The 15,010-nt window shown below is 40.5% G+C and overlaps 1 protein-coding gene across 1 annotated transcript in view; it reads left to right on the top strand.

The window, feature by feature from the left end:
* steep1 (STING1 ER exit protein 1) overlaps nt 1-13,334 on the top strand; it is a 42,807-nt gene extending 29,473 nt beyond the window's left edge. The window contains exons 5-7 of the mRNA XM_078547598.1: nt 8,276-8,365; nt 12,091-12,183; nt 12,916-13,334. Coding sequence (XP_078403724.1) covers nt 8,276-8,365; nt 12,091-12,183; nt 12,916-12,978 — 246 coding nt within the window. The 3' untranslated portion in view covers nt 12,979-13,334. The remainder of the gene's footprint in view (nt 1-8,275; nt 8,366-12,090; nt 12,184-12,915) is intronic.
* The last annotated feature ends 1,676 nt before the right edge of the window (nt 13,335-15,010 follow it).

Genomic DNA, 15,010 nt, shown 5'->3' with positions numbered 1-15,010 from the left:
AGACCAAGGTAGTAAGAAAATGTTTCTGGAGAAGGGGAGGATGTAAGGAAATCTTACCATTGGAGCCCTTCCAAATCTCCAAACAGCAAATGTGGGCAAGGGGAAAGGCATGATGGAATGGCTATTATAGATATTGAGGTTATCAACCTGGAGGTACAGCCCATTGGAGCATCTGGAAAATTGTTGATCGTCTTTCTCTTATTCCCTCTGACCCCTTCTCCCCCCCCCCCCACAAAAAAAAGTTCCTGCTCTTCACTGAAGTTAATGATTTGGATACAGTACCACAGGGAATGAGCACCTGTTTCATTTGCAAGCCTAGATTGTAAGTGACAATAATACCTGACCACGTAGGGCATCGCAGCTGATCACAAACCTGTCCTCAGTTAATATTGTGTATGTTTTCTACCAGGGTCTACTGGATAACAGACAAGAGTGGGGTACCCTGATAACTGTTCTTCCCTATCCCAGAATACTGAGCCTATTTATGTAACACCTCATCATTGTTGTAACTAGCTAACTTAGGAAAGATTGGGAATAAACCTGATATGTTCCTGTCTGTATGACTCAACTGCAAACTCAGTGGTACAAATACCAGCAGAACCCGTTAGGAGAGCTAGTGTTAGTTGGTTTTAAAATTTATATGAGATGATAGCATATGCAATTATTCTCAAGGATATCATAATGCTCGGATGTTAGGAGGATTGCGTGTCGAAGACTTGAGCTTGAAACAAGTTGTGATGGGCTGCTTTCTGATGACCCCAGTCAAACAACATTACGGGAAAATAATTAAAGGCGTCTTGGCTGACCTACGCAGCTTGGAGATTTGTCCCTGGGACAAGTTGAACTTGTTTCCAATGGTATTTTTGTCTATTGCTGAGATTCTGCTGATGTTTGCTTTGACCCTGACATTCTTCTGTGCTGACAATGACACCTTGTTTATAGTAGCAAACAGGAGTCAAATCAATGCTAGTTATTTACACTCCCATCCCCGATGTTCCCTGTTCAATATCACAAATTCAAAAAAAAGGGGGCTTAAATTTAACACTTGGACTTAAAAGAATAATGTTGATGCTGCTTTCTGTTCAGCTGTGCTGCAGTTGGAAGTAAAGCATTAACAAAAGTGCTGAATGCCTGAAAAACATAGCAGCTGCCAACCTGGCTGTTTGGTATTTACATCCTGCTTTCCCATTCCTGTTCAAACTGAAGCCATTTTTGGGACTTCACAGGCTCATGGTTCATCCAAGTATTTAGTTGTAAAACTGCCTTCTAACAATTATTCAAAATGTTGTAAATGAATATTGATTGCTGCATTTACAAAAAAAAAATAAAATTTTTTTGAGGCAAATAGACGAGCCATTCACGCCAGTAAATCTGCTGCAAAAAGTTTTGGTTGCAATAAGAGTAGTGACTATTTTATTCTTTGCTCCCAGCAGCATTCTTTTCCATCTGCTGCTGGTGACACGGTTCCACACCGTAAATCAACAGTAGGAGGTGAAAATTGCAAAGTTTCCCAACCCAATGCTAAGCAAATTGTAAGATTGTTATCTGCATCAGATTGATTTGGGTTAGCTTAGATTCTGCACTTAACTTTTCATGGAAGTTCAAAAATGTTCATTTCAGCAAGTGAAATACTTGAAGTTGAATAACTGCAATAGCAAAGCTACATATAACAATCAGCACTTCACTTGCATCACAGCAGTTCTCTAAGGCCTTCCATCTGGTAAATAAGCAAGCCCTAGTGTCAAGCCCTCAATACAATGAGCTTGACTCTTATTTATGCCAATTGAACAGATTTGTTTGTATTTGTATCCAGCTGGGGGCATGATTTACATTTGCCACACAAAAAAAATCCCTTGAGGCTGGTTTCTTTAGGTCTAAACTAGTATGAATTAATTTTGGTTTTTGTGTCAGGTTCAACAGTAATGACACAAAAAAGGAAACTAGCCTCAAATCATCTGGTTCATTTAGGAACAGGAGTAGGCCATCCAGCCCCTTGTGCCTGCTTCACCATTCATTTAGATCATGACTGATCTGAATTTTAATTCCATTTTCCTGCCTGGGAAGTCAGTATTGGATTTAAAGTGAGGACAAAATTGGAACAATAGTAACTTGCTGCATTAGGTGCCCAGGATACTTTGCAAATATAAATTTAAGTAGTGCATTTTGGTAGGAGGAATAAGGAAACCACATACTCCTTGAAAAATAAGAGTCTCAATACGATAGTGGAGCAATAGGGTTTAGGGGTACAGAATCATAAATCATTAAAAATTGCAACACAGGTTAACTAGGCAATTAAAAAATGCAAACTACAGAAGGAGTTCATTTCTAGAGGAATTGAATTGAAAAGCAGGGAGGTTATGTAGCTTATATAGAACCTTAGCTAGACTGTACTTATAGAGTTTAAAAACAAAAAACTGCGGATACTGGAAATCCAAAACAAGAAGTAAAAAATACCTGGAAAAACTCAGCAGGTCTGGCAGCATCGGCGGAGAAGAGTACAGTTGACGTTTCCAGTCCTCATGACCCTTCAACAGAACTCATAGTACTTATAGAGTACTGTGTATAGTTCTGGCTAGAAGGATATAGTGGCACTGTACCAGGTGCAAAAAAGATTTGCACGGGTGATATCAGAACTGAGATGTTATAACTAGAAGGAAAGACTGAATAGATTGGGGCTTTTTTTCTCTAGAAAGGAGAAGATGGCAGGGTGACCTAACAGAGGTCCCTTTTATGAAGAGGTTTAATGGAGTAGATATAGAGAAAATGTTGCCATTTTTGGAGAGCCCAAAAGCAGAGTTCATAAATATAAGATCTTCACTAATAAATCCAATCAAGAATTCAGGAAAAACTTTTTTTACCCAATGAGTGTCTAGAATGTGGAATTTGCTACCACAAGGAGTAGTGGAGGTGAATAACCTTTTAAGGGGAAGCTAGATAAGTACATGAGGGAGAAAGAACCAGAAGTATATGCAGATAGAGCTTGAAGTAGAGTGGCAGCAGGCTTTCAGAGTAATTTTCAATTTAATGGTTTTGAATAATTTCAGTATGCTGTTAGGAACTAGAGATAGTTAAGTAAGTTATATTTGTTTTGTGTGTGTTGGGGATAAGTTATATTTTTAAATTTAATTTGTATTTCTGAAATTGTGTGTTAAGAAAGGGGGAGCTTGAGTTTTAGTTTCACTTTAAAAGATTCCTGCATTTTAGTGTGGTTTTACACCTCTTGAAGGGGAGTTAAAACAAACACAAGGTAGCAACAGGGGTCCAGAGAGGGACCCTCAGACACAGAGGAAGCAGTTTGAGTTCAGTTGGATTGTGCTCTAATGTTGGAAGCAGCTGTCAGCAGAAGCAGCATAGGAAAGGGACAGATAGCAAGTCCCAAACAAAAGTTGGAAACAGGAGCTAGGAGAAGCTGGACAGGAGAGAGCTGCAAGAAACAGGTTTCCCCAAGAACAGAAAATGTTGGGAGGGCAGAGGTGTTCCTGAGAAGACCTCCTAGTCAAAAGGAAAGAACAGGAATCTGGAAAAGGTCGTATTAAGTGAAGTTAAGAATGAGGAGCGGAGAAAGGCTCCAAGCTTAAAGGGAAGAAGCTATAGGATGCAGACTTAAAGCAAAATAGGCTTGCGAGAAGCCAGAAGGTCCAAGGCAACAGCCTGTTTACCATGGGCATGCGAAGCAGTGGTGATCTGTTGGCACGGCTGAGTCAAGAGAGAGAGTGTGTGGATCGAAGCTTGAATGCACGTGGCGATCCAGGGGGAGGAACATCGGGAGGAGATTTTAGAACCCTGGAGGAGGACTTTTGTGGAAGGCATCTGAGAGAAAGTGTTGCTTGGGAGAAGATTCCAAAGCGAGTTCTTCAAGAATGGAGATTGGAAGCCCTTCACTGAGACCGGTTGGCTCACGACAAGCATCTGGGGGAGTTGATGAGAGATCCATAGCATCTGTTTGGGGTGACATCTGTCACTTGGTTTCAGTGTGTGGTGTGTCTGACTACAGGCCGCCAATTGGTTTACATGGACTGTGTACTTATTGTGAATGTGAGAGTATAAGATAGCTTTTGTAACTTGTAATATCCTTACGAATCTGTGTATATCTGTACAGGTATAGTTGTGGGTGAAGGAGTATTGTAATATAGTTCATCTTTTCTTGTTTAATAAACGTTGTATCCTTTTGATAAAAGTTCATCAGCTGATTCCTGTGACTCTGTTCAGTAGCCGCCCTCCACGTTTCTAAACAAAAAATAAAAGTTAGGATCTATCAAGCTGGGTTTCACCCTGGGATCCTGTCCAGTAGTAACATCAACTGGGATCATAACAATGCATATCAGTGTATTTTACTCCAGAAAATGTTTATTCATGGTTGCCAAATATTTTATTATAATGAATCATGCTATTTTCTATTAGGGAATTGGCCTAAACTAGTTATGCTATATGGAAGTGATTCTAATTTTATTTTTGTGTTTAAACATGTTGGTCAGAAATATAAAACTGCTGGCAATCACTATAGTCTAGCTACATGCCACTGAAATATCTGATCAATAACCTGAAATACTCTTGCATAATTTCAACTCATCTTTGTCATAACAAGAACTGGTTTGCTGCACTAAGATAACCACAAAAAACCTTCAACTGACAGTTGTATTCCATGCCCTTGATGCATAATAGGATTAATGCAGGAGGATTAGCGGTCATAGCTTCATTACTTGGGATTTACAGAACAACTGTAAATGTAGATGAATTTTGGAAACTTCTTTGTCTCATTTATATACTGAAGCAACATTTCTTTGGTTCCAAAATGTTATCTGATTTAAGAACTGTTCCTTGATTCAACGTTTTTTCCTGATTCTAATTTTCCAATATTTGGGATTCAAAAGTTGGAAAAATCATTGTTGCAATTTGACAATAAGAATATTTGTCTGCAAGGGCACATGGTTTATATTTGATTCCAATGACCTAGGTAAGTTGGACAACAGAATCTAACAAGTCTTGCTCACAAATATTGGCCATTTGAATGAGGTTTTAGGGGGCAGTCAGCACTCGGTGAATCATATCCTAAAAAGGCATTAATGTCTTCAGGAGAAACTTGACAAAAGAAGATTTGCAAGCAGGTCAATGGCATGGTACAGTTTGTTTGAGCTCTCTTCTTTGCTTGTTGGACCGAAGTTTGAATACAACTGCAAGCTTGGCAGCTTAAGGATAGTCATTGTATTGCAAATAATTTATTGTGGGTGAAACACTTTGAGAAAGGTTGAGAGATTTGATGAGGGCTATATAATACAAGCCTTGTTACTCTTTTCAAAATGCTAGGATGGAAGTCTTCTCTGCCAGTGCTATGGTTTATATGTAGAATGAATATGAGACAAACTCAACCCAGTACCAGTGGTATTAGTCCACTGCACAAACTTACCGAATTGTGGGTATGCAAGATGAAAATTCAATTGGCATGGCTTGTGTAGGAAATGGCAATATCAGGCTGAAGGTAGGGTTAAGCACATTGAAGCAACATAGAGAGAACCTGCCTCTGTGTCTCTGCGCATCCAGCCTCTAAGTACTTCATGCCAACACAAGAAGTGGAAATATGCTCCATTTTCCACACTGATGATCCTCATGTAGATACATTCCAAACAAAAAATGTTTTAGCGCCGAGCGAATTGAATAATGTTGGTAACAATTGGCACCTACAAAGGAAAAATGGGATTTTTAATCTGAAATCTGGCTTTGAACCTTATTAACATGTAACACTGGAACATCCAAAGAGGAAAAATCTTTTCATAATGAACCTAGTATGCAACTGAAAATTAAAATAGAATTAAAATTTATTTTTGTAAACCAAGAGACAGTTCATAAAACAAATACTGCTCCTCAGAGGAAATTGACTTTAGATTTCATTAATATAGATAATTAAGAACCCTGAATCAATCTTATAAATGCAGTTATCTGTTTTTATGTTGCTATATATGTTTTGGAAGAGTGGTTCAATACTGGCTTTCCACAGTCTGCCAATCCAGTTACAGTTCATCAGTGGGTTTATGCTACTGCTGGATCAAATTAAACCATTTATATTTCTAAGTAAGCTGTGGTAGGTGGTAGGTTGTTTGTTGTTGGTTGCACTTCTAAAACTGTAAAAGTGACTACATATGTAATTGAAAGACAGCACAGAAAGGGAGACAGGAAAGTAAACCTTCTCGGACATTTATTTTCAGTTCTGTTGCCAAATTATGGGAAGAATAATATCTTGAGATTTATTCGCTGATATTTTTAGAACTTCTTAAAAATGTCTCTTTCTTTCCATCCCCCTGAGGAATTTAAAATGGCTTTAGTGGGAATAGCATATGAATGCACTAATGTCATAAGGGACTGATTTATAGATTATATTGTACTTGGCCTCACTCCTCCCTATCTCTCTAATCTCCTCCAGCCCCACATCCCTCCTAGAAATCTGCTCTCCTCTAATTCTGGCTGCTTGTGCATCTCTGATCTTAATTGCTCCACCATTGGTGACCGTACCTTAAGTTGCTTAGACCCCAAGCACTGGATTACCTTCCCAACACCTCTTTGTCTCTCTACCTCATTTCCTCCTTTAAGACATTCCTTACAACCTGTCTCTTTGACCAAGCTTTTAGTCATCTGATCTAATTCTACTTATGAGGCTTGTGTCATACTTTTATAGTGTTCCTGCGAAGTGCCTTGGGATGTTTCATTATGTTAACAGTGCTATTGTAATATAAATTGTTGTTGTTGTGCAGTAATATCAGTTGGGTTTCTGCGCAATTAAATAATTCTTCTGAATGGCCCAAAATTGGTACATGGTGGTTTCTCAATACATAATCTTATTTTGCTGGAGTCTGACATTAATGGTTAATTGACAATAGTGAAGATTATTAATCAAATATTTTGGAGCAGAGGGGTGATAGGGAAATGGGACTTGGTGCAAGTTAAAGCACGGGCAACAGAGTTTTGGATGACAAGTTTATGGAATATGGGAGACTAGCCAGGTATCTGGTGGACTAGTCAAGTTTTGTATAAATAGACATTGTCTCCTTCTTTAAGCATTTCTAAAGATAAACAAAAAGGTTCATATTCAGCTAGCTATCTTCCTGAGAAGTCGGTGGATGATATGACTCTCAAATTGAATGTTTTTGCCTTTTGACCTGTTGTGCATATGTGCGCGTGCAGTGTCTGTGTGCGCACGTGTGTATGTGCACATGTTTGTTTGTATGCACGTGTGTGCACACTTGCACTGTAGAGGCAGCTTGATCTGAATTAAAAAGGCCGTAATGATGTTGCATCATTGAAGTTATACCTGTATGTCACCATGCTGGCATTGTTACTAACTGTGACATGATATATTATTGTTAATGTCCTTTCTAGCAGTGAATTGTTGGTATAAATTATTTTATAGTAAAATCATTAGTTCTGCAGCACTATGTCCATGAATTTTATACCCAGTTAGGAAAATAATTTAAGTTGTACCATCCAGCCATGCAAGCCATAAAATCTGTATAAAAGTATACTGTGGGCAGTAACTTTTTAGTACTGTTATACAATATACTACACAATATGCATATATTAAATATATTTCAACTAGAAAGTGGAGTGCACCCTGGCTTGTGCTCCTGCACTCTCAGGCCTGGAGTGATAATGCACTGCTCTGGGCTTGTGGTTTTCCTGATCACAGCTGTGCCATTGGGGGGAAGCTTTCATTCATGGGATGTTATTGCTCATCCCTAATTGCCTTTGCTCAGAAGGCATTTAAAAGCCAACCACATTGCTGTGAGTCTGGAGTCACATGCAGGCCTCCAGGTAAGGACAACAGATTTCCTTCTCTAAAGGACATTGATTACATCAATTGGCAATGGTTTCATGGTCATCGCCAGATTTTTTTTATTGAATTCAAATTTCTCCATCTGCCATGGTGGGATTTGAATCCAAGTCCCCAGAACTTTACCCTGGGTCTCTGAATTACTAGTCCAGTGACCATACCACTATGCCACTGCCTCCTGGATTTACCTACACATGGAGGACCTGTTCAAAATGACTCTTGCGTACATATGATTCCCTGCTTAAAAGCAGCCTTGGCTGAAGACTTGGTGTAGAGGAACCGGATAAAAGAGAAAAATAATATAAAACTTATTGCTTGAGAAATAAAGTTCAAGTGAATATGTCCTTTACAGCCTCCAAAAAAGAAGGGCAGCAGATTATCTCATTAAATAGTCTGCACATTTTTCTTTTGCAACATTTAATTACTTAATTACTGACTGGATTTCTGCTTCCACAGGTGATGATGACAAAGAGGACCAAAGACATGGGTAAATTCAGCTCCGTCACTGTGTCCACCATTGACGAGGAAGAGGAGGAGATTGAAGCAGTGAGTTCCGTCATTGAACAAAACCCTCCTTTAAATTGATATGCTGAAGTAATCTGTGTTGCTTGTTAGTCAGAAATCAGATTTAACACTGAAATTATATTTATCATTGACAAATATTAATGTGTAGCAATGTAATCTTCAAAACATTTCCTCAGTTGTAATATTGATGGTTAATATTCATTATTAACATCTATTCTTGTTTTGTATTTTTCTCCATATCTCTATTTAAATTTGGCCAACGATTTTTAAGGACATAAATGACTAGCATGGCCTCATACAGTTTCTCAAAATAATGTGAATTGGATCAGGCAAATGCAAGTGACACTCCGTTATTTAAGAAGTAAGGGGAAAAGCCAGGAAACTATAGACCTGTCAGTTTAATGTTTATTCTAAGTGAATCTTAAATCTTGCATTATTTTGTAAAGGCATCTTTGTCCAGGTGAAATGAGCTATGATTCACCCAACCTCGCCCACTTTCCCTTGCCCCAGTTAGTAGTCTTCAAAACTAGGAAAAATATTGTCTGAGATTGCCTTCCTTGAAGCCTGCGTTGCTTAACCTGCAGGGTGAGTCACAAGTCCTGAGGTTTTTGGAATGAAAATGACTCTTTTAGGAAGCACTTCGGTGTGGCTGACCCTTAACTAGCTCATGAAGAGGCCTGGCAAAGCACACTTGCATCACCACTTTCTGGGCACCACTAAAGATGGTCATTAAAAACCAGCCTTGCAAACAACCCACCCATCACCCCAAGACTACACTTTTTAAAACCCTTATTTCCTGGTTATTTCACAGTCAGGAGGTTTTAAATTTTCACATAGATTACGTGAAGTAGAACAGTGCAAGTTGTAAAGGCAACGAATTTCTCAAATGTATTTGGAACAGTTTTCTGGAGCAATATGTTTTGGACTCAACAAGAAAATATGCTGCGCTAGATTTAATAATGGGTAACAAACCAGAACTAGTTAACAAGCTGATGATAAGGGAAAATCTTGCAACTGTTGATAGGTAAACCCACAGATGAAGTGGGAAGTATTCAAAGAAGTGCTTGGGATGAGATAAAAGCCCTAAAAGGTAAAGGCTTCACAATTGTAGTTAAGTAATCATCCTCATCAAATGAGGCAAGAGACAGTGTCAAGCTTACATTATTGCCAAGCACAATGGACAGGGAGAACTATAGAAGGCAACAAAGGTTTGCAAAGAAAGTGATGAGGTGTGGAAGAGTATATGAGAAAAATCTTGCAAGGGATATCAAAATTAAATAGCAAACCTTTTTTTTCAATATATTAAAGGAAAGAGTGGTTAAGGGAAGCGTGGGCCCATTGAAGACACACCACAGGCAAGGCTTCAATGGACAAGATAGAAATGGCCAGCTCGTTAAATGAATATTTAATCTGTTTACACAGTGGAGGAAGAGGACAAAATATCAGTAGTGCAAGGAAATCTTTAAAAATAAATGAAAACAAAGAACTTAATGGATTTAATAGAATTTTAAAAAAAAGATGATGGGTGACTTATAATTAGATAGAATATGCAGCATAACAGGCCATTCAGCCCAACCAGTCCATGCCAGCATTTATGGTCTACTGGAACCTCATTTCAGATCGATGACCTTTCATCAGAACTCAAGTAAAATTCCCTTACTGAATTATCTTATTGATAGTTTCACTGTGCCACGCAATTGCTATTCTACCAAATTAAACTTTTAATTATAAATGTCTTTATTTCTGAGCCATTCACACCACTGAGAAAGGATGGCTTATGCCCAAATGTTTTGTTTTGTTGACTAGCTTTGTCCACACTGATAGCAACAACAACTTGCATTTATATAGCACCTTTAATGTAGTAAAACATTCAAGGGTGCTTCACAGAAGCATTATTAAACAAAATTTGACACTTAAGCCACATAAGGAGATGTTAGGGCAGCTTGGTCAGAGGTAGGTTTTAAGGAGCACCTTAAAGGGAGGTAGAAAAGTAGAGAGATTAAGAGATTTAGGGAGGGAATTCCAGAGTTCGAGACCTAGGCAACCACCAGTGCTGGAGTGATTAAATTGGATATGCACAACACACCAGAATTAGAGGAGCACAGATATCTCAGAGGCTAGTGGGCTGGAGAAGATTATGGAAATAGGCCTTTAGTGGAACTGAAAACAAGAAACAGGATCTGCAGGTGAGAGTGAGAGACCCAGGAAGCAGCCTTCCCAGGTCTCCTCTCCATTCCTGTGGTTGCTGCAGCCTCAAAAATCCAAGCGCGAGGGAGCCCTTGTGACCCATGTCACGATCACTTTAATTAGAAATCCTTCCATTGACAGAATTGACTCGTCGTCCTGCCTGCCTTTCCTGATTGATTGGGGAACCTGGAGGTGGGATGCTTAATGACATGGCTCAGGGTGAGAGCCACAGCAAAGCTCGCCAGTTAATAAAATGGATTCCTGACCCTCCAAATGCTCTGTTGTCCCGGCAAAGAATAAGGTCCAGAAAATTTGCTCAAAATTTGACACTGAGCCACGTAAGAAGACTTTAGGATTGATGATGAAAAGCTTACTCAAAGCGGTAGGTTTCAAGGAGCGTCTTAAAGAAGAAAGAGAAATAGAGAGGTGGAGAGACATATGGAGAGAATTCTAGAGCTTAGCTCCTTGGCAGTCAAAGGCACAGCCACCAGTGGTGGAGCAATTAAAATTGGGGCTGCTCAAAAGGCCAGAATTAGAGCAGTGCAGATATCTCAGAGGGTTATGGGACTGGGAGGAGCTTACAGAGACAGTGAGGAGGGAGGCACTGTATGGATTTGAAAACAAGTATAAGAATTATTTAAATGAAGCATAACTAGAAACTAATCTAGGTCAGCAAGCATAGGGATGATAGGAGAATTAGACTAGTGCGACTTAGAACATCGGCAGCAGAGTTTTGGATGACCTCAAGTTTATAGAGCAAGTAAAACATGGGAGCCCAGGAAGGAATATGTTGGAATAGTGGAGTTTACAGGTAACAAAGGCACAAAAGAGGGTATGCATCAACAGTATGCAGTTAATTCACTTTAGCTCTTGTATTTTCCAAAATTGTATTTCATTATAGGATACTATTTGGTGAATCATTTTTATAGCTTCTTATGACATTTTGACAGCTTGAAATTGATAAACTGGACCTGAGATAACAGAATGTTCCCACTCCCAATGAGCTGAAATTGTAACCTTTTCTCCTTCAGACTGTACAGCTGTTTATCCAATTAGACCAAAGAGGCCATAACTAGTTAGCCCTGGGTCTGTAAAGACTACTACTGCCTGCCAATTTGAGATAAGATGTCCTTAGTGTCCAGTTGCATTTTAAGAACATATCTGAAAAGTTTTTAAATCTAAGAATATATGACTGTGTATTTGGATGATTTTCACCTTGGGTCCCCCTGTGCTATTCATCAATGCCCAAGTGAAAGAGAAAGCAGCTTTCAGCTCTCTGTCAAATCTGTTCTAATTGTGTCCAAGGCAATACATGAGAACAACACCTGAGTATGATTCTTGTCTCCAGTAATGTTAGTAGTATGCATTATCATTCAAATCTCATCCAGTGGAAGGGGTGGATTTGATAGAACAAGAGACCTTTGTTCACTCTGTACCTTGTAAATCTTCAGATGTCATGGGCTCAGAACAAGAAGCTCAAAGCAAGCCTGACCTACATGAATGTCAGAATTAGAAATTGTCACTAAATGCTGCTAACTTGTGTTTTGTGTATTTGATAGAGGGAGATTGCTGATTCCTACGCACAGAATGCCAAAGTGATTGAGAAGCAGCTGGAAAGGAAAGGCATGAGCAAGAAGAGACTGCAGGAACTGGTAAATGAATTAGCAATTTTACCATAGATCCTATCAAATGTGAGAAATCCATTAGTCCAAGTTCAGGATCTGGTTTTTTGTACAGCAGAAAATCTCAGCATTAACTGTAAAACCTGAAAAATAATTTAAAATGTTTCTGCAGCATAATGCCATTTAAAAAAGAAAAGGCTCAAGTGTTTTCACAGCTCACAGAAGATACCTTTAGTGGTGGAAGCCGCTTGTGGAACATTGCAATACCCAATAATCCAGCTAGGATTTTGTTGCTGGGCCAGATGCCTGTTTTGGCCCATACGTCAGTGGTATTCCACAGAAATGAATGTGACCTTAATTAGCTCAGCCTTGACAGCTAATGCGCACAAGCTTTCTTCTCTTTGCCCTCACTGAAATCAACAAATAGCAGAAGGTTCTTGGAACTGAGGCTAAGTGCACACCCACTGCATACTCAGCTAATGCTGTTGTAGGGTTTCTTTCCTAGATCTTAGTCCAGGCAGCAAAATGTATAACAAATATGCCATATTGTTATTGAGGAACAAATTCATCAAAAATCAAGTTGACCACTAGAACTTGTAGCATTCATGGCTGCAAATTGCTAATCCATCGTATTATTGTAACTGTAAAAATAAATCAAACTGATTAATTCTCATCAATGCTTCCAATTAATTTATAGTTATTTGTTTCACTGAAGAGGTGGGTATACGTTTCCTGTAAAGCTGTGTTTTCTTTTCTTTACAGGCAGAGTTGGAGGCTAAGAAAGCCAAGATGAAAGGCACCCTAATCGACAATCAGTTCAAATGAATACTTCCATGAACTGCTGGTGGATTCTTCCCATAATCCCATAATAAGTGCCCACCCAACCATCTTCAAAGGGATTTTGTCATTTAATGAACTGGCTGTTAACCTAAACAGGGTCATCTGTACCTTCCTTCATGTAATCTGTAGGGAGTAAGGATGGGCAAGGAGAGGGAAGAATTTGTATGTTTGAGTGTTAATGGCTTTCATATTAAGGCTGCTTTATGTATCAACAAGGGGCCATCTTGTGTTTTGATATTTGCAGTTGTACTATAGGGATCTAAACACGTGTGTTGTATAATAGACTTACTGTCTTTGTGCATCTGCTATATTTTAATAAATTATATTTTTCACCCCCTCAATTAGCTTGACACTCCTGTCTCCTTAACATTCTTTGCGTCAAATAACCTGTTTTCAGGCCTATTGTTCATAGTCAGTTTGCTGAATTGTAACAAACTAATTTATGAAGAAGCAGATATGTCCATGCTCTGTCATCTTTTGAAAACACAGCTGTGATATGGTTGGCTTTATTGTCCCTGGGCTGGGAGAACAGGTAAAATTCACACAGAAGTCCTATTCCTGATTGACATCCTGAGACCTCCTCTTGAAAAGCATGTACATACGATTATTGTCTGCGGTGCTCCTTGTAGTTGAATAAGCTACCAAAAAATACTGCGTTGGTTCACACACAAAGAATGGCCATCTTGCCCCGGTTGCATGGCTACCAGTACCTATTGAACTGTATTCTCATATACGTTGATAGCCTTCTTCGGAGGGTGAGAACAGAAATACTTCCTTAGATCCCACCCGATCCTTTGGCCAGAATTTTTCACTCCCATTGGCGGCAGGCATCGTGGCGGACAGGGGGGTTAGAATTCGGCTGGAGAAGCAGAAATCGTTTTGACACCGGCATGAAATCCTAGTGGGGGTCATCTGATGGTGTCCGACATGGCGGATCGCGAATCCCTCTAATGGGGTGCAAAGTAAGGCCCAACTAGAATCGTCCCCCCACACCTGATTTACCGTTGCGCCGGCAGGAAAACATGCTGGCCCAGAACACGTCTGGACAAACATGACGTGCCGAAGGTGGGACTTGCTCAGATCACAGACATCTGAGGAGAAGAAGCAGCTGGAGCCCTACAGCTACTGGACCCTGGAGGAACATGTGCATCGCATTCTGGGTGGATTCTCCTGCACATGGCTCCTCAGCAAAGCAGCTCTCGGAAGGCGGGAGATCTCCATGCAGCAGCTTCGACTTAGCTGCGGCTTCGGAACTTCACGGACTTCGCCGTGGGCTCACACCATCTTCCATGGACTATATTGATGCTTTGGACCTGCTTTGGAACTTCACAGACTTTGCCATGGGTGCGTACGGATGATCAGTAAGTGGGAAGGGGTGCGTGGAGAGGAAGGTATAGGTGCGATGGGAGAGCAAATGTAACAGACGGGGGGAGGGTGAGGTTGGAAGTGGGGGTGAAGGTGTCAGGCTGAGGGGAGTGAGGTTGCTGGTGTGTGGGGATGAAGGTGTCGGGGTGAGGTTGTGAAGTGGGGATGAAGGTGTCGGGGGGATGAGGTTGGGAGGGGGGAAGGAGGGTATCCGGGGAGAGGAAGAGTACGGGGTAGGAAGTTGTAAGGGGGGAGAATGGTGTAAGGGGAGAGGAAGGCGTAAGGGAGGGAGTTCGGAGGGGTGAAGGAGGGATTTCAGAGGGGAAGAATGTGTCTGGGGGGTGAGGGAGTTCAGAGAGGGGAAGGTGGATGGGGGAGGAGGGAGTTCAGAGGGGGGGATGTCTGGGGGAGGAGGGGTTTGGAGGGGGGAAGGTGTCTGGGAGGATGAGAGAGTTTGGGGGGGATGGAGTAAGGGTGGAGGAAGGAGTAAGGCAGGGGGTGTGGGTGGAGGTGGAATGTCCAGGCCTGTGTAGTCAATGACTGCCTCCTAGGCAGCGAACTCAGGGTGGGCGTGGTAGGATGGAATGGCGAGTGTGAGAGGGGACAAAGGGAGCCAGTAGGATGGGAGGGTGAGGGTGGGTCAGTGCCAGTA

The sequence above is a fragment of the Cetorhinus maximus genome, chromosome 8 (assembly GCF_964194155.1).
Source record: "Cetorhinus maximus chromosome 8, sCetMax3.hap1.1, whole genome shotgun sequence".
Classification (NCBI taxonomy): domain Eukaryota; kingdom Metazoa; phylum Chordata; class Chondrichthyes; order Lamniformes; family Cetorhinidae; genus Cetorhinus; species Cetorhinus maximus.
The sequence above is the reverse complement of the archived record's forward strand: the minus strand, read 5'-3'. Positions and strand labels throughout refer to the sequence as shown.